The sequence below is a fragment of the Vicia villosa genome, linkage group LG2 (assembly GCF_029867415.1).
Source record: "Vicia villosa cultivar HV-30 ecotype Madison, WI linkage group LG2, Vvil1.0, whole genome shotgun sequence".
In the NCBI taxonomy this organism is placed as follows: Eukaryota; Viridiplantae; Streptophyta; class Magnoliopsida; order Fabales; family Fabaceae; genus Vicia; species Vicia villosa.
The window spans coordinates 26,150,911-26,177,566 of record NC_081181.1 but is presented as its reverse complement, the minus strand read 5'-3'; the positions used below and the strand labels follow the sequence as shown (position 1 = coordinate 26,177,566).

The following is a 26,656-nucleotide window of genomic DNA, read 5'->3' as shown; positions in this document are numbered from 1 at the left end:
TAGCACTCAGCTTGCTTCAGTTTCCATGAGCTTGATTCTTTATAGAATTGCTTTTCCTCATCTCTTTGCTTCTCATGTTGAGCTTTAAAAGAGGATCTTCAATTCCTGCAAGACAACACTCAAAGACATAGAACTTTGCAAGTTCTGTTAGAAATGTAGAGCCTTTCTCCCAGCAACTGATAAAATAAATCAGATCATTTATCACATTTTTCTCCCCCTTTTTGTCATAACATCAAAAACATAAAAGATTCAGATGAAAAACAAGACAAACACATAGAAGAAAAAGGATAATTTTCATTAAGCACAGAGAAAAAAGGTTCAGAAGTACAAGAGGAAGGGCAAGGGAAGATGCATAGAAAAATAGATGCAGCAAAACAAAAGAAAACAATCAAAGACTCAATGACTAAGATGACCCTAGTTTTGACATGATTTTGGCCAGCATATCATGAATCCCATTGTTGCTCTCATTCTGCCTCTCCATGAAAGCACGAAACTCAGTGTTGATTGATCTCTGCTCATCCTGGTTCTTCTGAATGACTTCCAAAGTCCTTGCAAGACGTGAAGGTTCATCAGAAGAAGCTTCACAACTTCTTTCCAGAGGGATGGCATTTTGATTCGCAGCTTCCATAGTCAGATCATTTGCAGGATTTTCCTCTACTGGAATGGTTTCAGCAACATGATCTTCAGCATCTGCTTCTTCCATAGAAGCATCTCCATACTCTGCAGCAGGAACCTCAGAATCTCCAGTCTCAAGTGCCTGAAGAATGGCAGCAAGATTCCTAGGAGCAGAAGGACCTTCAACTTCTGGTGGGTCAACAACTTCTGGAATGACCAAGCTTAGATCTTCCTCAGAAGGGTTTTCCTTCAGAAATTCAAAGAGAGTCCTGAAGTCTCCGAGCAGAACAGGATATTAAGGTCTCCAGACCACAATCTCCCTGCAAGGGTTAGCTTCCATTGCAGCAGCAATTCTTGCTTCTTCCAGCTCATCCACAAATCTCTTCTCTTCAAAGATATATCTACCTCCGAGACGAGCGAACCAAAAATCTTCATAGCTTCTCAGAATTCCACAAGGCCGTGGAGCAGCTTCAACACAAACTTCCTGAAGTTCTTCAAAACAAGCATCAACTTTTCTTCGGAAGATTCTCCAGAACTTTCGCATAGCAACATCATTCAGGCCAGCACTTTCAGCGATTCTGAGAGTATCAAAGACTCCTCTGAGATTCCTCTTTACCATTTCAAAAATTACACCAATAGGATATACACCGCGGGATTTTATTTTGGTTATGGGAGAGTCAGGGTTAGGGACAGAATATGGTTGAGGCTCTCTATCCAACCGATAAGAAGATTCTGCTTCATTGTCAGAGTCTAACACTACCATTTCAGCTTCAGGACGAGGCTTGGGAGTGTAGTTGCAATCACGGAGCAATTGCTCATGTGATGCAGAGTCTGGAAGATCAGAAACACATGGGTTGTTTTGAGAGGTGGAAGGAATGGGTTCATAGTTTGCATGGGGAGGAGGTTGAGAAGTGGATATATTTGTGTGAGGTGGAAAGAGAGTTTGTAGGGGTGGTATATCAAGAACAGGATTATCAAGGGCCTGGTCAGAAGCAAGGTTGGTTGAGGGAGGAGGAGAAGGAATGGGAGCATCTGGAGTGGGTGAAGGAGGAGGAGTAAGGATTTTGGTTACAGGAGAAGTGGGAGGTGTAAGAACGTGGATTTTGATGGGTGATTCTGATGGGGCTTTATCTGGTTCAGGGGTTTGGGCAACAGCTATTGGTGCAACTTCCGAAAGTAAAGCAGGAATAGAATCAGGTTCAGAGAGATGTATACCTTTGTATACCTTCTGAACAGCTTCGAACACAACCTCAAGCTTCTTCTGCTTCTTACTCTTTTGCTCTTCAACAATCTTTGCTTTACCACGAGAGATTTCTCTCCTTCTGGCAGATTCCAGAGCTTCCTTCTCATTTTCAACAACATTCTGACCTTCAACTGCTTGAGTTGTTGGTCCTTGAGATATTTTAGCTTGCTGATTCACAGCTTCTGCTTGCTGATTCACAGCTTCTTGAACATCCTCATCTTCATCAGAGGCATTAATTATTAACTTCCTTTTTCTGATCTTCTTCTTCTCAACAGTTTTAACAATTTCAACATTTTTATTTGACTTCTTCTTCTTCTTCTTCTCAGCAGCCTCCTTCTTATTCTTTTCAACGTCAATTGAAACAGCCTGAACAACTTTAGCAATAACTTCTTCTGGAACAACTTTTTCAACAGTAGCAGCAGCTACATTCTGAACTACCTTCACCTGATTATCAGAAGGATGATCAAATTTTCTTTTGGTCCTTCTTTCCTTCTTCACAGTAGTTTCAGGAACAGCTTCTGAAACATCTTCCGAGGCAGCAGCCCTAGAAGTAGAAGTTTTCCCGCGACCTCCTTTAGCAGGAGCACCTTTTTCTTGATCTTTTACTCCTTCATCTTCTTTGAGTGACTTCAGATATCTAGCTCTGCCTTCTGGCACCTCACTTCTGAAGAAGGTTTCAAAGTTAGCAAGAATAGGATCTCTTCTGCTTCTTGTTCCAGGAAGAGGTTGAGGGGTTTTGATGATAGTATCAATAACCTTCATCTTTCTCAAAGTGAGAGCATTCAAGCAACTTCCAGTGGTAACGACAAGGTATTTGATAGTACCTTCAGCTTCCAGGTTCTCAACAATCTTGGAGTGAACCAGAAGGTTTGTAATGATTCTTCCAAAAGGAATGATAGTACAATTTTTCACTCTGAAGGCATTTCTGGAATCCCTCACAGCATTCCACATGTGATTGAAGATTATGTAGATAACATCAACCTTCTTCTTAGTGGAAATGCAATACAGAATGTATTTCTGCTCATTGTTGACGAAATTTGCAGCATGTGTTCCTTTCCTGTGATAGAAACACCCCAGAAGAATCTTGGTCTAGATTTTGTAGAGGTCTTTCATATCCTTGACATGCTTTGTCTTCTTAACGTCTGTGTAAAGGGTAGACAACACTTCATCCCAATCAGCCCTTTGATCAATTTCATAAGCACCCTCAGGGTTTATTAGATCGAACATCATTCTCAGAATGTTCTTAGTAACTACCACAAACTTCCCATGGACGAAAGACAGAATGGATTTAGGGGCAACAACTGCATGCACCCAAAATTCCTTAACAAGATATGGGTAGACCGGTCCACAGAACTCAGCAAACAATGAAATCCATCCTTGAAAAATGATATCTTCTTTAAGATGATATTCATGTTCTTCGATGCTATCAAAATCTACCATGAGTTCACAGATAACTTCCAACTCCTTTTTGGAAATAGAACAGACAATAACCGGAGTGATTTGCTGATCTTCTTCTTGCAGATGGAGAGGAACAGATGAGCCAACATTGAGAGATGATGAAGCGGCCATAGAAATAGAACAGAAGTTTGAAGAACAAGATCTAGGGCGGCGTCCCATCAGATTAACTCACGCTTTTACCAACCGAACATACACGTGTTCACCATCAGAATGCTCTTGATGACAGCTGTGTTGCACTGAATAGAGCTTTTCATCTTCTGATTCTGATCACTGCTTCTGAAGGTCTAGGAATCAAATCTCATACGTTATTCCTTGTAAACAGATTTAGTTCTTCTTGCATGGCAATTATCCAGTCTGGATCTTCTAGAGCTTGATCAACAGAAGTTGGCTCGATCAAAGAAACAAGACCTAATTGACATTCTGCATTGTTCTTAAGGAATGCTCTTGTTCTGATGGGATCATCTTTCTTTCCAAGGATCACATCTTCTGAGTGAGCAGAGGTGAGTCTAGAAGATCTTCTGATTGTTGGCTCTTCAGAAATTCTGAGATTCTCTAAAGATGCAGCAACTTGATCTTCTGATTCTTTGCTTCTTAGACTGTCAGCTTCTGGAGCTTTGCTTCTTGGTTCTACAACTTCTGATATGTCAATATCTATATCTGCAAAATTCTCAAACTGCTTTGGCTTTTCAAGACCAAGCTTATCATCAAACCTGATATTGATTGATTCTTCTACAACCAATGTCTCAGTATTGTATACTCTGTAGCCTTTAGAGCGTTCAGAATATCCAAGAAGAAAACATTTTTGTGCCTTAGAATCAAACTTACCAAGATGATCTTTAGTATTCAGAATAAAACACACACATCCAAAAGGATGAAAATATGAAATGTTGGGCTTTCTGTTCTTCCACAATTCATAAGGAGTCTTATTTAGAATAGGTCTTATAGAGATTCTATTCTGAATATAACATGCAGTGTTTATTGCTTCTGCCCAGAAGTGTTTATCCATATTGGTCTCATTGATCATGGTTCTGGCCATTTCTTGCAGAGTCCTATTCTTTCGCTCTACAACTCCATTTTGCTGTGGAGTTCTAGGGCAAGAGAAATCATGGGCAATACCATTTTCTTTGAAGAACTCCTCAAAGAATCTGTTCTCAAATTCGCCACCATGATCACTTCTGACCTTTATGATTTTGCACTCCTTCTCAGATTGAATCTGAGTGCAGAATTCAAAGAACACAGAATGAGAATCATCCTTGTGTTTTAAGAACTTTACCCATGTCTAGCGGCTATAATCATCTACGATGACTAATCCATATTTCTTCCCTCTGATAGATGCTGTTTTGACTGGTCCAAACAGATCAATATGCAGAAGTTCTAACGGCCTTGAGGAAGAGACAACATTCTTAGATTTGAATGCAGGTTTGGAGAACTTGCCCTTCTGACATGCTTCACAAAGAGCATATGATTTATATTTCAGATTTGGGAGTCCTCTGACCAGATTTAGTTTGTTAATCTGAGAAATCTTTCTCAAACTAGCATGTCCTAATCTTCTGTGCCAGACCCATTGCTCTTTAGAAACAGACATAAGGCAAGTCACCTTCTGCTTCTCAAGATCTGAAAGATCAATCTTATAGATGTTGTTCTTTCTCTTGCCTGTAAATAGGATTGAGCCATCGTTCTGACTTACAGCCTTGCAAGACTTTTGATTGAAGATTATATCATAACCATTGTCACTTAATTAACTTATGGACAATAAGTTATGCGCTAATCCTTCTACAAGAAGTACATTAGTTATGGAAGAAGAGTTACCAATACTCATGGTTCCAGAGCCAATAATCTTGCCCTTCTGATCTCCTCCAAACTTGACTTCTCCACCAGACTTAAGCACCAGGTCTTGGAACATAGACCTTCTTCCCGTCATGTGTCGCGAGCACCCAGAGTCCAGGTACCATCACATTTTGTGCTTTGTCCTCTTTGCAGCTAAGGATATCTGCAACAAAAATTATCTTCACCTTAGGTACCCACAATTTCTTGGGTCCTTTCTTGTTAGTCTTTCTCAAGTTCTGATTGAACTTGGGTTTAGCATAATAGTTAACAGGAGGAACAACATGATATTCTTTAGGTTTGACAGCATGATATTTCTTAGGTTGTGTCACATGCTTCTTGGTGTGTACAATGTTAAAACTCTGTGAATGTGAAGTGAGCCTAATATTATGTGCATGGCCATATTTGAACTGATCATACAATGGCTTGTATGTGATTTTCAAATCATCAACAGGTTCAAATTTATGTGAGGTATCACCCTCATAGCCAAAACCAAACCTTCTATTTCCAGAAACACCATATATCATAGAAGCAAGATGACTTCTGCCAATACTTCTAGATAGGAACTTTCTGAAGCTCGAGTCATATTTTTTCAGAATATGATTGAGACTAGGAATGGATTTTTCTGATTCAGAAGGAGATCCATTATCTTTGGATAATTTTAAAACTTTTTCCTTCAGTTCAGAATTTTCCACTTCCAGCTTCTTAGTTTCAAATTCAAATTGCTTTTTCAGCTTTTTGTATTTGATACTAAGATGAGCCTTGAGTTCTAGAAGTTCAGTTAAGCTGGAAACTAACTCTTCCCTAGATAGTTCAGAAAATACCTCTTCAGAATCTGATTCTGATGTAGATTCTGATCCATCATCCACTGTAGCCATCAGTGTTGCTCTCCTTCAGAGTCTGATTCTGATTCTGATTCAGAATCATCCCATGTTGCCATAAGACCTTTCTTCTTATGAAACTTCTTCTTGGGATTCTCCATCTGAAGTTTTGGACATTCATTCTTGAAGTGTCCAGGCTCATTGCACTCATAGCAGACGATCTTTTTCTTGTCAGATCTTCTGCCTCCAGAAGATTCTCCTCGTTCAAATTTCTTTGAACTTCTAAAGCTCTTGAACTTCCTTTGCTTGCTCTTCCAGAGTTGGTTTACCCTTCTAGAGATCATGGACAGTTCATCTTCTTCTTCTGATTCTGATTCTTCAGAATCTACTTCTTCAACCTGAAAAGCGTTAGTGCATTTTTTAAGATTAGATTTTAATGCAATAGTCTTACCTTTCTTCTGAGGCTCATTTGCGTCCAGCTCAATTTCATGGCTTCTCAAGGCACTGATTAGCTCTTCCAAAGAGACTTCATTCAGATTCTTTGCAATCTTGAATGCAGTCACCATTGGGCCCCATCTTCTGGGCAAGCTTCTGATGATTTTCTTTACATGATCAGCCTTGGTGTAGCCTTTGTCCAGAACTCTCAATCCAGCAGTTAGCGTTTGAAATCTTGAGAACATCTTCTCAATATCTTCATCATCCTCCATCTTGAAGGCTTCATATTTCTGGATTAGAGCAAGAACTTTAGTCTCCTTGACTTGAGCATTTCCTTCATGGGTCATTTTCAATGACTCATATATATCATGGGCAGTTTCCCTGTTAGATATCTTCTCATACTCAGCATGAGAGATAGGATTCAGCAAAACAGTCCTACATTTATGATGATTTTTGAAAAGCTTCTTTTGACCATCATTCATTTCTTGTCTTGTAAGCCTTACGCCAGTAGCATTCACTGGATGTTTGTAACCATCCACCAGAAGATCCCATAAGTCACAATCTAGACCAAGGAAGTAACTTTCCAGTTTATCTTTCTAGTATTCAAAGTTTTCACCATCAAATACTGGTGGTCTAGTATAACCATTGTTACCATTTCCATTGTATTGCTCAGCAGAGCCAGATGTAGATGTAGGTGTGTTTGTTGGAATTTCACCAGCCATCTTTTACTAAAGCGTTTTCCTCTTCCTGAATCTTTTCTAAACACGGTTAAGTGCTTGCACCTTAGAACCGGCGCTCTGATGCCAATTGAAGGATAGAAAAACACTTAGAAAGGGGGGGTTTGAATAAGTGTAGCTTTAAAAACTTGTAAGATAAAAACTATTTGCACAATGATTTTTATCCTGGTTCGTTGTTAACTAAACTACTCCAGTCCATCCCCTTGGAGTGATTTACCTCACCTGAGGATTTAATCCACTAATCACACTTGATTACAATGGTTTTCCACTTAGCCAACTGCTAAGTCTTCTAGAGTATCCTGATCACAACCTGATCACTCTAGGAACAAACTGCTTAGACAACTTCTAAGACTTGCTAGAGTATACTGATCAACAACCTGATCACTCTAGAACTTACAAATTAATGTAAACAAATTCTTTTAAGAGTTCCAATGCTTCTTATAAAGCTATTATCACAACTGTGATTTTCTCTTAAGTTTAAGCTTAAATCTCACTAAGATATTACAACAGCAATGTAGTGAGCTTGATGATGAAGTTTGAGAGCTTTTTAATTTGACAGCGTTTCAGTTTAATGCGCAAGTGTTATATTGAGCTTCTCATCAGAACTTCATATATATAGGCACTTGAGAAGATGATCGTTGGGAGCATTTAATGCTTTGCGTAATCCGTACAACATTGCATTTAATGCTTCACTCTTTTGTCAACTACCTCGAGCCTTGTTTTCGCTGTGTCTACTAACGTTGCCTTTAATAGCTTCTAACGTTCCTTTTGTCAGTCAGCGTAGCCTGCAAGTCTAGTACTTGCTTCTGATCTGATGTTTGTGTAAACAACGTTTGAATATCATCAGAGTCAAACAGCTTGGTGCAGAGCATCTTCTTGTCTTCTGACCTTGAAGTGCTTCTGAGCGTGATACCATGAGAACTTCAGTGCTTCTGCTTCTGATCTCAAGTTCTTCTGATGCTTCCATAGACCCATGTTCTGATTCTGCTTGACCATCTTCTGATGTCTTGCCAGACCATGTTCTGATGTTGCATGTTGAACCTTCTGAGTCAGTGCTTCTTGCGCTGATTTTGTGCATACTCTTTATATAATTCATGAAATGGAAATTGCATAGTATTAGAGTACCACATTATCTCATACAAAATTCATATGCTTGTTATCATCAAAACTAAGAATATTGATCAGAACAAATCTTGTTCTAACAACATCATCTACTCTGGGGGCTACCAAGCCAGAAAGAAAATCCACTATGATAATATTAGTTCAGAGCCTAAACAATCCTAGTTTAACTTCCCGTCTAATAACTACCTTGTGTAACTTCTAACTAGAACACTCTATTTATGAAACCCCCTCTTACTTCCTACAACCAGTCAGAATCCTAGTGACAAAAACCAATCACAATCCTAGTGACTGGACCCAAAGAAACAAATAGAAGATTACACTTCCAATAAATAATACTTGGCCTTGCTTAAAAGCTTCAACCAAGAATAATACCAAACTCTTTTTCTTCAAAGCTTCAATGGTGATAACAACCAGTCTACCTCAATGTATCAGAAGATACATGAGTGACATATAAACAAAAACACGAAAACCTTAAAAAGAATCCCAAAACCTAGACCCTTATTTTGCACCCACTATTTCTTGTTGTGAATGCTTCCTATTTTAGGTCTAGCAAGTCCTTATTTATAGACTCTTGAACTATGGCTTTAGACTCTTGAATCAAATCCAATCTTCTCCTTCTTTAATCAGCTGCAAGATCATCATACAAAATAGGAATAAATCAAATCAAATCAAATCCAAGTTTCCTAAAAAACTGTCAAATATCCTTTTTATGAAACCAAATCAAATCTTCATTGTCCCTAAGATATCCTTGATTGGTTGCGCGAGTATGAGCTCTAGAATCCTCCATAATCTCATTTTTTTCAATCAAAACTTAAAGTAAATAAACCAGCACTACTGTCAAGATGTTCTGGTATAGCATGTCACAACATCTGGAAGAACATCTGTCTAAACACATGACAGCAGAACTTGTCATACAGTTGGTCAAGATGTTATAACATCTTGCCCAACATCAAATAAGAACGATGTTTTAGAAAAATTTATGTCAACCTTAAAACCATGGATCAACATATACCTTATCTACATTCATCCTTTTTAACTTCTCTGGGTGTTCGATATGAAGCCATCCATCTTAGTTCTTCTCTTTCTATATGGATCACTTCTTTATATCTATATATGAGACGAGAGGGGTTATCATTTGTGGAAGAATATGGAGTGGTGTGGTATTCCCAAAGGGCGTATGGAAGATCTTATGCCTAATTTAATCTAGTGTGGTCTAACCTTCATCATAGACCTCGTAGTAGAACTATGTTTCCTGATTTGGACTTACAATTAATTTGAGAATGTTCCAGGATGGAGAAGTCGTGCAAAACTTGCAAGTCATCCATCAATTCCCAAAATTTCTTAATCATGTCCCATTATCGGTCACCACCTCCTGTGGGATACCGAACCTAGTGAGAATATTCCTTATGAAGAAACGAAAGATATTATGGCCTGTATTTTTTTTGAATGGATTTGCCATGATCCACTTTATAAAGTAATATACAATGATAATCAGTAAATTCAATTGTCATAGTGCTAAAGGGAAAGGGCCCAATATATCTATTAGCCACTAGTAGAATGACCAATGAGAGGATAAGCAACTCATTTATATCGAGGGATGAGATGTACATCGTCATATCTTTGGCACTTGTTGCATTTCCAAACATATATCCTAACAACTTCGTTCAAGGTTGGCAAAAAATGATCGGCGCCAAGGGTTTTCTTTACCACTTGTAGCGCTAGGCTTCCCAAGAGTTGTTCCTCCAAAACATATTTTTCTCCTTTCTTTCGTAACACACTTTAACAAAGGATTATTAGATCCACGTCGAAAAACGTAACTTTTGAGAAGAGGATATGAAAAAGATTTCCTTTTGATACTTGATGCTTCTATTTTGTTCTTGGGAAGCACTTTTGTCAATATGTATCTTACTATAGGTGTCATTCAGCATGATGGTAGCTATTCTTCCTAGATGGTGTTTATCCCACAATTTATATCGGGGCCTTCTAACATCTTATGTGAAATTCTGGTGCAACAGACCCAAATGTCCTAAAGGATGTCAAGACATCGGGTCTGTCATAAAAAACACAGGCACGATATAAACAGTTTTACGCAGTACTGAAAAGTAAAGAACACAATCAATTGTTGACCCAGTTCTGTGACAAACACACCTACTCTGGGGGATACCAAGCCAGGAAGAAGATTTCACTATCAGTAGTACTATTTTATGTAAACAACCTCTGGTTTACAGATAAACAACCTCTGGTTTACCTAGTCACTACCCCATGAAACATTTATCTCAGAAACCCATCCAAGACGAGAGAACCTTCACTCACTCCCTAGTGATACCTAACTACTACAACCTATTAACAGCTATTTAAACAACAACCGAATGACACACTTTACAAGATAATACCTAGTCAAGACTCTTGACTAAGAAAAAATAACTTAAAGTTACTTTAAAGGTTCCTCCAAGAACAATACACCTTTTACCTACGGGCTTCAAGGTGAACAATATGTCTCTTGCTTGATAGATTTGAGACAGACATGGTGACCTTCCCATAACTCGGGAGGTTCACCCTTCCAAACCCTAGGATTCTACATCTTCAATCCTTATCGACCTAGGTTACAACTTATTATATTTATAGCCTAAACATAACATATGCCCAACTGGACTTGGGCTTCTAATCGCAACATATTTGTTGTTACAAATAAGCAGTTACTTCTGCTACAATCAAGGTCTCCTAAATATTCTAATTGAATCTTTGCTGTAAATTCTTGATTCTTCAGACGTGTTAAATAAATCACGCCTTATATGATTTGTACAATATTCAGGAATATTCTGCACTCTTATGTAGTAGTTAAATCATAACATATTTAACTAAAACTCTTCACTTCAGCTCAGGCACGATGTCGTGACATCCCATGTGACATGTTATTCCAGATGTTGAAATACTCATAACATGTTCTAGCATTTCAGTGGGACTTCTTGGTGTACCTGTTCTTATTCTATAATACATTATCAATTGTCATGTTGCAGAGAGCTAGCATTATGTATAATTGTCTTATTGCAGTCTCTTGTATTAGAACAAGATAATTTAGAAAAAAGGCCTGCTTTTCAATTTTCCTCCCTTTAGATGTGATATATCTCTACATTTAAGAATGTTGCCATGGCAGTTTTTACCATTTCTAAGATGATTCATATTTTTTAAGGAGAGACAAAGAGGTATATGGATCAATGTTCTTGTTGGTATGAAGCTGATGATCTTGTTGATAACCTTCCTAATATTTTAATGATGACAACACTAAGACGTTTGTGTATGCACATCCAAAACCTGGTCGACCTATTTCCCGACATAGAATTCAAGTCATGACCTGAACTTGTCATCCATGCCATTTTCAACTCAAGCATCCTTTTGATTTGGTTCTTTTTGTATTTGATTCTTGGTCACAAGGAGATCATTAGGCACGAAGAACATCTGAAAACGCACAAAGGAATTCCATTTGGTCTAATCTCAAATGTGGTGCCATTTACTCTGCATTTCATGTGTGACTTGTAACTTAAAATCTTCCAAATCTTAACTTGGGGCCACCAACACATGTTAAAACTCATTTGTCCTTACAAAACACGCAGAATGAAGTGCAAAACGACCTGGTTTTATACCGAATTTACATTTTTCATCGCCACTCTCACACGAGTTGCAAAATGAGAAATTCCAACTTGGTTCATACGTTTTGGATCTGAATCTCACATGTACCATGGCCTCATTTCATTTCCTATAAATAGAGGATCATTTTGCCTTCATTTGCATGCTTGAAGATCCACTAAACATCTACCATTTTCACTCACGAATAAGCTTCAAAAACCATAAAGCTTCTTTCCATTTTAAGTTTGTTTTAACTTCATATCGTTGCCCAGAATCACTCTTTGGCCCCTTCTGAAGCTAACTGAACTTTTATTGAAGCTTGAAACCTCCTACAACCTTCAACTCAATTTCACCATTGTTGACCTTCGAAGCTTCAACTGAGGAGGTAGATACGAGTTAAACTTTTGAGCAAACAAGTTACCACACTCTTCGTCTTGATTCACTTATTTGAAAGCCCTCATTCACTTGGAATTTATTATTTGTATTTGTTAATTAATTTTACTTTGAAGAACAAGGGTTCTTTGTGTTCATGAGCAAATTCTGTAACGCCTGTTTATTTTACTTAGTTATTTAATTGATTGATTTTGAATTAATTGGCGAAATTAGGAACTTTTATTATTTATGATAGTATTTTATGTGGTTGAATAATAATAATAATAGGTTCGTTAGTAATTGGGCCTATTATGGTGTTAGCATTAGAATTATTGGGGGTGTGATGTTAAGCCCATTAGTAGAATATTATTTAGTAAGAGTTTAATAATAATTAGAGGAAAAAGAGAGGATTAAAAAATAGAGAAGAATTTGGAGAATCAGAGAGAACGTAAAAGAGGAGGGAACTCAAGAGCTAGGGCAAGCTTCCATTGAAAGATTATAGCACCTTCAATCCAAAGGTAAGGGTGGGGGTTCGAACTCTATAATAGGTTGTATAATGATGGAGAATGATAGTAATTAGGTTCCCGTAGTTGTAGGTCTTGAGTTCTCATTATTTGATTGTATGGGGTTTTACCCAATTGATGAGATTGTGAAGAATGTTATGTGAAATTGAAAATGTGAATTGAATTGAATTGAATTGAACTGATATAATATGTGCATAATTTATCAAATAAAGGCTACTGGATGTTTTATGAAAATTGGAATTTTTGGGTTTGAGAAGAAAATCCCATAGTAGGAAAAATTATAGAATTTTTCACTGTTAAAGGGGGGAAATCGATTAACCACTTGGGGAAATCGATTTCCTGAACGAAAAATATTTATTTTTGCCATTGGGCTGGTAGAAATCGATTTACATCTCTTGGAAATCAATTTTCGGAGAGAAAAACACGTATTTTGGCTATTGGAAAAGTGGAAATCGATTTACCACCTGGGGAAATTGATTTCCTGAAGCTGATAGCATTTTTTTTCAAAACTTGTCAATCCATAACTTTTGACTCGGGTGTGCGTTTGGACCGTTGGAAAGCTTAAATTATTTTCTATCTCATAAAAAATAAATTGGAAACCAGTAGGCCATTATTTGGTTAATATTTGTTGTTAATGACGTTGTATGATTGATGCAGATGTTTGTATGGTGTGCTGTATGATGAAGAGGATGATGGTCTGTATTGGCGTGATATTAATGAGATGAATTTTGTTGCATGTCGATGTCGCATGCATTCTGTAGCGGTGAAATTGGTGAGACTAAAGCCATGGGAAAGACTTAGCTCATTTGTTTAAAACAGAGTCGCCACCGTGCTTTATTGTTTCCAAAAGGAATGGGAGAAAGAGCGAATAAAACCCGCATAAGCTTTTAAAATCAAAACTAATAAATTTATCAGAGATTTGGGTACGGAGGGTTTGTTATACAAGGGGAAGGTTTTAAGCACCTCTCATATCTATGGTATCCCATAGGAACCTCTTTGAAAATATTATTGTTTTTGTGTACATTTGTTTTGAAAAGCATATGTGATTTTGTTTAAATAGAGTGTGGGGATGGGGAAAGAAGTTTTGGAAAGTGAGCTCAATAAGACATCGCATCTTAGGCCTACATACCCCTTTTAAGAAAAGGGAAGTTAGAGCTTTTGTAGTTCCTCTTAAAAGAAAAATAAAAGGGGCCAAAGTGGCCAAAATCTTTTTGGGTGTTGAGCTTTAACAATACTCAACGGGTTTTTAAAATGTAAAGCTTTAACAATACTTAACAAGTTTAATAAAAAGGGACCAAGCTTTAACAATAAGAGGTCAAAGGACTAAGAGTAGTTTCACCGAGAATAATTTTCCTCTTATTGCCAAGGTTTTAAAACAAAGGGTTGATTGAGCTTTAACAATACAACACCAAGGGTTGAGTTTAAAAATACAATAAGAGGTTAAGCTTTAACAATACAAAACCATTTTTAATAAGTGAAAATCTTTAACAATACTTTAACACAAAATAAAAGAGATTTGGAAAAGAGTTTGAGTACCTTGACAATTTTAGTCAATACCATTCCATTTCCTTTGGATTTTTCAACAACAACTTTAGCAATCAATCAATGAATACCTCAAGTGTGTGTGTGATAACATGTGTCACAAAAGACAAACAAGTAAGTATGATAATCATCAATGATAATGAGCAAGGATATTTATACCTTTGGTTTAATTCATATATGAATATGATGGATGATGGATATGAATCTCATGCATGTGGTTAGATAAACAAAGTATATAGAAATGATAATACAAATGGATAACAAGTACAAGAATACAAGGATAAAAATCAACAAGTATGTCCATGTAAAAAGGATAATAATCAAGGTAAACAAGTCACATTTAACATGGATGAATAAAGATCAAGATTTTTTTTAATTAGGGTTTTGAAATCACACATAAACCTACTTGATTTTTTAATGATTAAATACCAAATTATAAAGGAGAATTGGTTTAAGGGTGCATAGTATAGTTAAGGAGATACTAACCTAACCCTAGGAAAATATTCACAAAAATATACAAAATTGATTTGAAGAAAATATTCAAAAGGAATTGATAGTGCTCGAGTTTGAGTTCTTTACCTCTGAAAATGGAGATCAACCTGGACTTGGAGGTGTTACAGAACTCTTTGGTGGACCTGGATAGCTTCCTTGTTTTGTATGGAAGCTAAAGGAATGCTTACTTGCCCTTTAAAACCTCTGGAACCTGAAGCTCGATGGTACCTACAACAAAGAAAAGTTAAGAGTGGAACTCTTAGTTCTAAGTGTTACAGTTGCTAACTAATGACCTGGACAACTTCAATATGGTATAGTGAAGGTTTTTGGATGATTAGCTTGAGCAATGTGTTTATAGGATGAAGATTTGAAGGTTAAGTCTCTAATGGAAGTTTTAATGGAGGTTGAGTGGTGATTCTATGTTTGGATTGTTTTTGGAAGTGGTGGCTATACTAGACAGCTTCTAAATAGTATTTAGAAGGTGTTTGAAAGGTTATTTGACACTTAGAACTACTACAACTCAAATTAACTCTCAAAATGCAAAGACACAAAAAATGGAGTTTTGGATCATATGGTGACTTGGAGATTTCTTGTGTGTTTGATCATGAAAGTAAGGTCCTCTATTTGTAGGCCAAAATTAGGGTTTGTGGGTGAAGGAATCAAATCAATTGGAGCTCCCATGTGATACTTGTACTACTTTGCTTCTTCATGAAGTTATGTGAAATTTGTGGTTTCAATGGAATGGTACAATGTTCAAGCATGCTTGTGTAACTTTGTTCTGAACATTAGAGACTTGCTTGCTGAGTTTAACTTGCTTTTGCTGCAGAGGAGACATGAGGGAGGCTCAAGGGAAGTGTGGTTGGGATTAAAGCCTCTTTTCCAAAGTGGAAGTGTGATTTTTATGCCATTAATGTAATGGTTCAATGGTTAATGGCTTAAACACTTAGATCATAGCTCAAAAGAGAGGGCAATATTCTGATTATGGTGTGTTAAACAAGTCAGAGTGGCTGTACTTTGAAGATTTTTCAGATTTGGATCGATATTCATCCTTGTTCTTCATGTTCATAACTTCCATTTCAAGTGCCATTGAGCCATATTGACAAAATCATACCTCATAGCTCAAGTGATGAAATTCCATTCTAATGGTCTCTTTGAAAAGTCCTAGCCACATAGTTCAATCCACTTGTTAAAAGTTTTCTCAAACTCTTTTTGGATCATGGAGAAAAATGACCACAAAGTTGGAAACAATTCAAGTGAAAACACTTAAAAATCTTCTAAGTTTTTTGAACATAATCTTCTTAATTCCACATCTCTCAAAATAACCATTTTTTTGATGAAACTTGATAAGAGGCAGAGTTGTTTATTTGATCAAGATCTACAACCTTCGTGTTGGGAGATTTTAGAGTTTGTAGGTGAAATTTGAAGTTCCCAAAATGAGGTCAAAATCACTTAAAAACCCTAATTTTGACTTTTGTTGACTTTTTTATTCTTGATGAATTTTCTTGATTTCTCTTGGTCAAATGTCTTCATTAACCATATGTTGATGATTTGAGTCGTCAAAAGCTGACCAATTTTCTCAAAAGTCAAAGGTTGACCCACACAGTTGACTTTAACAGATGAACTACAGTTTTGTAGATTCCACATGAATCAAGGTCTTCTCTTCAAATGAATTATGTGAATGGATTATAATGTTTAATTGGATGCCCTTGAATCATGGTTTGAACTATGGAGCTATGTCCTGATTAAAAGTCAACCCTCTAGTTGAATTAGGTCAAAACCCTAATTTGGGCCTTAGGTGATCTTGAAATTTGTTGATCTTGAATTCGGACATCCTTGGGCTTTGATATTGATGGGAGAACCCTTTTAATATAGGAGAATGTTGAACTCTCTTGTGGTCCTCAAAACCATAATCTGCTCAGTCTCCTCTTGATCAGTTTCCTGTCTTAGGACACAAGTAACAAACAAATTTTTTTTTTGTATTTTTGGTTACCAAATGATATATGCATGATGATAATGATGATGATGATGATGATCCTATTATTTGGAATATGGTGGAATCTCAGTGGTCAAAAATTGGGGTACAACACATTCATAGTAGGGACTTGTGTTTGTCATACCCCAAATTTGTCCTACCCTTTCAATATTAACTGGCTTAGGCTTTGCATTCATATGCATCCCTCCATTAGGTCATCTAACACATCATGCATCATTAATCAATAAATTTGGCTTGGGATCATTGGTTGAAAGTGTAGGGATTCCACATAGCTTTGAGGCTCCTACCTTAAATTAACCTGTTTCAACTGGTTACTGGTTCCCCTGTATGCTTTGGGTGATTGAAATCAGGGTTTGAACTCGTGGTTATTATGGACTTCTCTAACATTAAGCTATAAGGCCATTTTTTCTCACGATTCACCAAGATCAAGAGTTTGGAGTTTATTCCCCTATATGTATCAGAAGATTAGGATTTTTGTCAGGGTGTCTAAGTTGGTTAATTCAAGTGAGGTTTATCGGACCTTATGCTAAAGTGTTCTCCTGGGCTTTATTTCTTATCACATTCAAAGATGCAAGGTATTATTATGGTACAAGTGCAGTGGCATAAGAAGTGAGTTAGTAGAGACTTTGGTCAAGACAGTTTTGTCACTTCAAATGCAAGAGTTAGTGCACCATGGATTTTGTGGACCTAAAGTCAAAGATAATTCAAGCCTTAGATTTGAAAGAGGAAACGATTTTTGAAAGATGTATCATTTGAATGCTAAAATTACAAGACAAAGTTTTCTTACAAATTCAAGTTGCGTTAACGGTTCAAGTTCAAAAATCCAAGGTTCATTACAAGAATCAAGTTCCATTACAAAGTGCCAAAAGCATATTACACGGGCATTATACATGAGAATTACATATTTGATCCTAAAAGTCCTCTCAAATCCTTCAAGTCTACTCCACTTTGCGTTTACTATGGTGCTAACTGACAGTGTGATAACATTAGAGGAAATCCACATTTTCCCATGGTTCCAATTGCAGAAAAGCCTACTATAATGCAAACAGCACCATACCTGCATAAAACAAAACCTACATAAACCAAAACAGCCGCACATCACTAAAAGCTAAACCACTATTCATTCAAAAATTCAAGCAAATACATTCTTCAAATTCTTTTCCATTCATAAGCAACCCTGCAACCATGTTCCTTCAAATAACTTCATCACTTAACCTGCATAATTCACATCAGAACTGCCCTGCATCATCATCAAAATACAAAGAAAATGAATGAGTTCAGTTTTCATCACTAGCCATCCCATACACACTTAAACTAGCAGCCATGAATTCCAACATTTAACACACTGCAGTGCACAAGTTAATCAACAGAACCCTGAATCAATACATCATTCACACACCAGTTCAGCATCAAACCTCACACCAGCATACATTCAAAATAAAAACTCAAATAAACAGTTCCAAAAACCGAATAAAACCGAACCATGCTACATTTGAAATAAAACCATCCCTTACATTTCACCTAACCGAAAAATAAGAAACAATCACTACCTATCAAATCCAGCTCAGCAAATATCCTAAATTCTAATCATTTTCTATACTGTCAAAATAGAACTTCACAACCAAATGCCAATCCCTAACTGTTTTCTAAACTCCTAACTAACATCTAACTGATTCAGTTACAAATCCCAAACATCATAACAGATTGTAACTAACAGCAAAAACAGAATCATAACCACCAAAAAAATCAGTTACATTACTTAACAGAAAATCAGAATTAAGGACTAACCTTGGAATCCTCTCTCAATCATCACCTTCAATCTTCTCTTTGAATCCATCTTCACCACCTCTTCCTTTTCAATCTTCCATCATCAAACCTTCAACCTCATCTTTCTCCCTGTCATTCATTCCCCAATCCTGAAAAAAGTACATAATAGAAGAATCCTCAATCACACGTAACAATCTGAGAAAGTGATACCTTCAATGATTCACGTACCAGAATTTCTCCTCACTCGGAACTGATTCACAGACCTTCATCATCTTCATCTTGCTTCGAGACATCGATTGGTGTCATCGCTCATCATCACGGCATCTTCAATCATCAATCATCTTCAATTCGACGTGAGAACGCATCTCTGCACACGTCCACAACACCACATCGCATAGAAGATTAGACGAAGAGGATCGTAGAAAAAAAAACGAAAAAGCGGAAGAGGATTGAATTGGAAGTACCGGAGAAATTTTAGACACCCTATCTTTTCCATTTGTGGTTCGATGCTTGAGTCGAATTAGATTTGAAACAAAAAAACTGAGCGAGGGTTTTGAATCGGAGGAACAAGAAGACGGAAGTCGGGGACGGGATTTTGATTGGAGGTCAAAGAAGAACTCGAGCCATTGCACCGTCGTCGTCAAGAGAGAATGTAACTGAGAATTGAGGTCACTCTGCTTACGTGGTTCACGGTGGCTAATCGGAGGAGTCCACCGCTGGTAGTTGCTCGAAGAGGCTAACGGCGCTGTTCATGTGTACGCGAGAGAAGAAGAACGAGAAAAGCTGAATGGTCGCAAGGTTTACCCTAATCCCCTTTATTTTTCCATTTAATTGATGCATTTTTTTAATTGACATAAAGTCTTTGGTTAGTATAAAGTTTAATTTTAACATAAAGTTTGAATTAGAAAACCTGAGAGCAAACAAACAGTGGGCCTAGCACCTGAATTTCTGATTGCACCACCTAATTTAACCTGAACCCCCTTCATTACATATTTTTTTCTTGTTAGAATTTAGGATTTTTGACATAGTTTTGTTCTATTTTTTTTAGATAATAAAAAACATATAAAAATCATAATTTTTTTCATTAGATTTTTAGATAATAACAACATTTAGAATCATAGTTTTTTGTTCGATTTTAGGTAATAAGAATGACATAGAAAACAATAAAATTGTTAGTTGTAGGATTAATAGATGTTAGTATAATTAGGTTTGAATTAGAATTCCCTTAAAACTCATAAGAATAGTAGTATTTTTAGTTTAATTTTGCACTAATGCTTGATTTGTTTTGTACCATTTTCATGTTATTTTTGTATAATTGTTGTGTGATTTTGCTACTTGTTTTTGGCCATATTTTTGGCCTACTTTGTTAATACCATTTTAATGCTCCTTTTGGATAGAATCAATTCCATACCATATTAACTTTAGGTAGATTTTCCTTTGCACAAATATGAATTAGAACAACTTAGATTAGAATTTAGAAATAGTTCCCTTCCTTCATTCTTTTTCTTTTCAACTTTTAAAATACTTAATAAATATCGATGAAGATCATATCGTTACTATATTTCATAGTAGGAAAGAAATGATTGGGGTGTAGGCCCCGATGTATGTTCTTTCCTACTTAGCGGAGAAGAAATGATTGAGGTGTGAAGCCTCGATGTATTTCTTAACCGTTGTTTAGAGAAACGATTGTGGCGTAGGCCTCGATGTGCATTCTCTAAATATTCACAAAAGAACTCCTTTTTGTATTTCCTTTACTTAGCGGAGAAGAAATGATTGAGGTGTGAAGCCTCGATGTATTTCTTAACCGTTATTTAGAGAAACGATTGTGGCGTAGGCCTCGATGTGGGTTCTCTAAATATGCAAAACAAAACTCTTTTTGGTATGATCTAAGTCACAAATTAAATCCCCTTAAAAAACACCAACCAAAAACACTTAAAACACCTAATAAATGATCAGATTTAAAACAAAGTAAGGAAGTGATGCGAGACCTTGTAGTGGGTTCTTGTCATCATGGAATTACCCTAAAAGATACAAACCAATCATTTCTTTTCCTTTTGCCTCGTTGACACCTAAGGGCACTGTTATTTCCGCTCAAACGCATCGTAGGCGATCCCTTATGCAAGAGCGCGAACGTTAACTCCGCCCAACTAAAAAACACAAAAACAAACAGAAAATCGTGAGCCGAGCTACGGTAACTCTGATTCCTGAAAAGGATACGTAGGCAGCGGGGTAGGGCCCGTGCAAGTACAATTCTTTATTTTCCCTACATTTGGCATTCATTCGCATATAGGCTTAGACATAGATTACACCCTTTAGATAGAAACAAACATAGGTGGATACCATCGAGTACGATGGGCGCGAGGGGTGCTAGTACCTTCCCCTTGCGTAACCGACTCCCGTACCTTGATTCTCTGGTCGCAAGACCCTGTTCCTTCTTCTGTTAGGTTTCCTGGTATTCCTTTCCCTTATGGGATAAATATATTGGTGGCGACTCTGTTCATTTTTCGCGAGCGTGCGACAGTGTTCCTTAAAGATGGCAAGTATTGGCGTAAAGATGGCCTGTATTGGCATAAAGATTGCAAGTATTGGAAAATGATGGGGGCTTACGCCCTGATGGTACCATATGCATTTGAGTCGGTGTCAGTCCCATTGCATTTCACTGTGCATGATTTGATGTTTGATGCGGAATAAATAAAATTATGTGTACTTAAATTGTTGTTTACTCATTATTATACTTCCTCTTATATTGTTATGATATCTCACCCCTTCTGTTTGAATGTTACCCCTATGTTGGTAACATGCAGGTGACAAGGATTAGAGTAGTTGTGGTATGGAGCGACACCTAGTATTACGTAGATCAAGTCGGGTTATTCTCTAATATGTAACACCGAGGGATGAACGCTTATTTTGCATTTATTTTGTTTATGATTGTGTTTTTGGAATTTTTGAGAAGATTATAAATTCTCCTTGATGTCATTACGATGTTGGTATTTCCTTTAAGTTTTTTCGAAGATGATACTTGTTATGCATGAACTATTTCCGTTGCGTTAATAAATTGAAGTTTGAAGAATATGGTGATTGTGGAAATCGGTTCATTCGAACTAATGTGTTATGTATCTTTATTTTAATATCTGAGCAATTTGTATGATGTTTATGAATGTAGCATCCCATTTGACAATGATTGATGTTTTTAATTTCTCTGATTGTTTATTTAATAAAACGATGGGGAAATGGGGTGTTACAATTGGTATCAGGGCAGGTTGGTCCGTCCGGCCAAGTTGTCGAGTTAGTAGTGTCGTTTGACAATCGAGTATTGTCAATTTAGTTTCTAACTGTTGTTTGTTGTATGGTGTGAAGCAGAAGATGGCTGGAAGGAATGATGTCACAATTGCTGCTGCCTTGGAAGCGATGGCTCAGGCTATGCAGAATCAACCTAACACGGGTGCACATGATGAATCTCGTAGTTTGGCAACATTTCATAGGGAGAATCCTTCTACCTTCAAGGGCAAGTATGATCCCGATGGAGCGTTGGCTTGGCTTAAGGAGATAGAAAGGATTTTTCGGGTGATGGATTGCACTCTAGCACAGAAAAGTGCGTTATGGTACTCACATGCTGGCATCCTAAGCTGATGACTGATAGCTAGAGACTCGTTAGAGGTTAGAAACTACAGGTGAAGTTATCGCTTGGGCTGTTTTCAGTATAGAATTTTGGAGGAAGTACTACCCTGAAGATGTTTGCAGGAAGAAGGAGATTGAATTCCTTGAGCTTAAACAGGGAAACTTGTCGCTTACGAATTATGCTGCAAAGTTCGTGGAGCTGGCAAAATTCCCTACTCACTATAATGAGGCACTTGCTGAGTTTTCAAAGTGTATCAAATTTGATAATGGGTTGTGTCTAGTAATCAAGAAGGAAATTGGGTACCAGAAGATTCGCAACTTTCTAGTTTTGATAGATAGTTGCAGAAATTTTGAAGAAGACAATAATGCTCATTACAGGATCCTTAATGAGAAGCGAGGTAAGAACCAACAGAACCGTGGAAAGTCGTATGATGCTCCATCTGGTAAGGGAAAATAGAAAGTTGCTGATGGTCAGAGGACTAATGGGGGAGATGCTCCCGCATGGATTGTATGTTTCAAGTGTGGGAAACCTGGTCATAAGAGCAATGCATGTAAAACTGAGGTAAGGAGGTGTTTTCGTTGTGGCAAATTTGGTCACACAGTAGCTGAATGAAAGCATAAAGAGGTGCTTTTCTTCAACTATGTTGAAGAAGGGATATCGGTAGTCAGTATTAGAAACTGAAGCAAACACAAGCTGGTGGGAAAGTGTTTGCTTTAGCAAGGACTCAAACAGCTACTGAGGACAGACTTATCAGAGGTACATGTTTCATTGATAATACTCATTTAATTACTATTATCGATACTAGTGCTACTCATTGTTTTATTTCTGTTGACTGTGTAAAGAGGTTGGTTCTTGTTTTATCCTCTATGAACGGAGAGATGGTTATCGATACTCCAGCTAATGGGTCAGTGACTACTCCTCTTATATGTTTGAAGTGTCCTCTGTCGATGTTTGATAGATACTTTGTCGTGTATCTAATTTGTTTACCGTTGAGTGGTCTGGATGTGATCTTGGGTATTAACTGGTTGGAATCTAACTATGTTCATATTAATTGTTATAACAAGTCGGTGCGGTTTTCTGCTCCTGATGAGGAAAAGGAAACTAAGTTCTTATCTTCTAGACAGTTGAATGAGTTAATAAAGGATGAATATCAAGAGTATGCATTGATGACCTATTTATCTGTTGAGAATCAGGATGCTATTGATGAATTACCAATAGTGCGAGAATTTCCTGAAGTTTCCCCCGATGAAATTCCATATGTGCCGCCAGAAAGAGAAGTGGAGTTTGCTATTGATCTTGTTCCTAGTACCAGACCTGTTTCTATGGCACCATATAGAATGTAGGCATCTGAGTTGGCAGAGTTAAAGAAGTAATTAGAAGATTCGCTTGAAAAGAAATTTGTGAGACCAAGTGTGTCACCTTGGGGAGCTCCAGTATTTTTGGTAAAGAAGAAGGACAATAGTATGAGGCTATATGTTGATTACTGACAAGTGAAAAAAGTTAAAATCAAGAACAAGTATCCACTTACGAGAATAAACAATTTGATGGATCATTTAGTAGGCGCTCGAGTATTCAGTAAGATTGACTTGAGGCCGGGTTACAACAAATTCGAGTGAAAGATGAAGATATTCATAAGACGGATTTTAGGACTCGGTATGGACATTACGAGTATTCCATGATGTCTTTCGGTGTTACTAACGCGTCAGGAGTATTTATGGAGTATATGAATCATATATTTTGCCCTTATTTGGATTAGTTTGTAGTAGTATTTATTGATGATATTCTAATATACTCTAAGTCAGAAGAGGAACATGTTGAACATTTGCGAATTGTGCTGCAAGTGTTGAAAGAGAAAGAATTATATGCTAATTTGTCGAAATGTGAGTTTTGGTAGGAGAATGTGAGTTTTCTTGGTCACGTTATTTCAGGTGAAGGTATTGTCGTGGATCCATCCAAAGTAGATGTAGTGTTGCAGTGAAAAACTCCGAAGACGGTTACGAAAATTAGAAGTTTTCTAGGCTTGGCTGGTTATTATAGAAGGTTCATTGAAGGTTATTCTAAGTTAGCACTTCTGTTAACTCAGTTGACTTGCAAAGGCCGAGCATTTGTGTGGGATGTCTAGTGTGAGGAAAGTTTTATCGAATTAAAGAAGAAATTGACGACAACCCCAATTTTGATAATACTAAATTATGAAGATTCGCTTGTGGTATATTTTGATTTTTCTAAATTGGGTTTTGGTGGTGTGCTTATGCAGAATGATAAGGTAGTAGCGTATGCATCGAGACAATTGAGGATTCATGAAAGAAATTATCCGACTCGTGATTTAGAACTAGCTGCAGTGATCTTTGTGTTGAAGATTTGGAGGCATTGCCTATATGGATCTAGATTCGAAGTGTTTAGTGATCATAAGAGCTTGAAGTATCTTTTTAACTAGAAGGAATTAAATATGAGGCAGCGAAGATGGTTAGAATTACTGAAGTATTATGATTTTGGCTTAAATTATCATCCGGGTAAAGCTAAAGTTGCGGTGGATGCTTTAAGTCGAAAGTCATTTCATATGTTAGCTATGATGGTTAAAGAATTAGAATTGATAGAGCAGTTCAGAGATATGAGTTTGATTTGTGAGTTAACACCTTAGAGTGTGATGTTGGGAATGTTGAAGATTAACAGTGAGTTTTTGGATAGTATTACAGAAGCTCCGAAGTTGGATGTAAAGTTGATAGATTTGATGATTTAAAGTAATCAAACCGAAGGTAGTGATTTCAAAGTGGACGAACAGGGTGTGTAGAGATTCTGCGATAGGATTTGTATTCCTGTTGACCCTCAGCTAAATAAGATGATTTTAGAAGAAAGTCATAGGAGTAGTTTGAGTATTCATCGGGGTGCGACAAAAATGTACCAAGATTTGAAGAAGTTATTTTGGTGGAGTGGGTTGAAACGCAATGTGGCACAGTTTGTGTATGCATGTTTGACTTGTCATAAGTCGAAAGTCGAGCATCAGAAACCAACAGGATTAATGCAACCGCTAGAGATTCCAGAGTGGAAGTAGGATAGCATATCGATGGATTTTGTGACAAATTTTCCGAGTAAACTAAGAGGATATGATGTGATTTGGGTAATTGTTGATAGACTGACAAAATCACCTCACTTTATTCTGATAAATATCAATTTTTCGGTACTGAAGTTGGCAGATATTTATATCCGGGTAATTGTGAAGCTGCATGGTGTTCCATCGAGTATTGTATCTGATTGAGATCCAAGATTTACTTATGTGTTTTGGAAGAGTTTGCAAGATGTGTTGGGTTCTAAGATGAAATTAAGTTCGGCATATCATCTGCAAACAGATGGGCAGACAGAGAGAACTATTCAATCATTGGAGGATATGTTGAGAGCTTGTGTGCTTGAACAAGGTGGTTCGTTGGATAGTTATCTTCCGTTAATAGAGTTTACTTATAACAATAGTTACCATTCTAACATTGGAATGGCACCTTTTGAAGCGTTATACAGTCGGTAGTGTGGGACTTTGTTGTGTTGGTATGAATCTGGTGAAAGCATAGTACTTGGACCTGAAATTGTCCAACATACTACAGAGAAAATGAAACTGATTTGGGAAAAGATGAAAACTTCTCAGAGTAGACAAAAGAGCTATCATGATAAAAGGAGAAAGAACCTTGAATTTGAATAAGGTGACCATGTGTTTTTAAGAGTCACTCCAGTGACCGGTGTTTGACGTGCGTGAAATCGAAGAAGCTTACTCCTCGGTTTATTGGTCCGTATCAAATTTCGGAAAGAGTAAGAGTTGTTGCTTATCAGGCGGCCTTACCACCTAATATTTCAAATTTGCATGATGTATTCCATGTTTCACAATTTCGGAAATATATTTCGAATCCATCTCATGTGATTCCGATGGATGACATACAAGTTCGGGATAACCTTACGGTCGAGACGTTACCAGTGAGGATCAAAGACCATGAAATGAAGCAGTTGAGGGGCAAGGACATTTCTCTTATGAATATAGTTTGGGGAGTAGCTACCGGAGAGAGCATGACGAGGAAATTAGAGATCAAGATGCGGGAATCTTATCCGGAATCGTTCGAATGAGGTAATTTTTTAGGAAAAAAATATTCTAAGTGGGGGAGAGTTGTAACGCCTGTTTTTTTACCCAGTTATTTAATTGATTGATTTTGAATTAATTGGCGAAATTAGGAATTTTTATTATTTGTGCTAGTATTTTATGTGGTTGAATAATAATAATAATAATAATAATAATAGGTTTGTTAGTAATTGGGCCTATTGTGGTGTTAGCATTAGAATTAGTGGGGGTGTGATGTTAAGCCCATTAGTAGAATATTAGTTAGTTAGAGTTTAATAATAATAAGAGGAAAAAGAGAGGATTAGAAAAAATCGAGAAGAATTTGGAGAATCAGAGAGAACGTAAAAGAGGAGAGGAACTCAAGAGCAAGGGCAA

The 26,656-nt window shown here is 37.1% G+C and overlaps 2 protein-coding genes across 2 annotated transcripts; both read left to right on the top strand.

Moving 5' to 3' along the window:
- The first annotated feature begins 21,932 nt into the window (after positions 1-21,932).
- Positions 21,933-22,644, top strand: LOC131648742 (uncharacterized). Its single transcript, XM_058918471.1, has 2 exons — positions 21,933-22,171; positions 22,269-22,644. Exons 1-2 carry the CDS (start codon positions 21,933-21,935, stop codon positions 22,642-22,644), a joined length of 615 nt encoding a protein of 204 aa, XP_058774454.1.
- Positions 22,645-22,669: 25 nt separating this feature from the next.
- Positions 22,670-23,531, top strand: LOC131648741 (uncharacterized). Its single transcript, XM_058918470.1, has 2 exons — positions 22,670-22,749; positions 22,994-23,531. The coding sequence occupies exons 1-2, from the start codon at positions 22,670-22,672 to the stop codon at positions 23,529-23,531; spliced, it is 618 nt and encodes a 205-aa protein (XP_058774453.1).
- Positions 23,532-26,656: the final 3,125 nt, after the last annotated feature.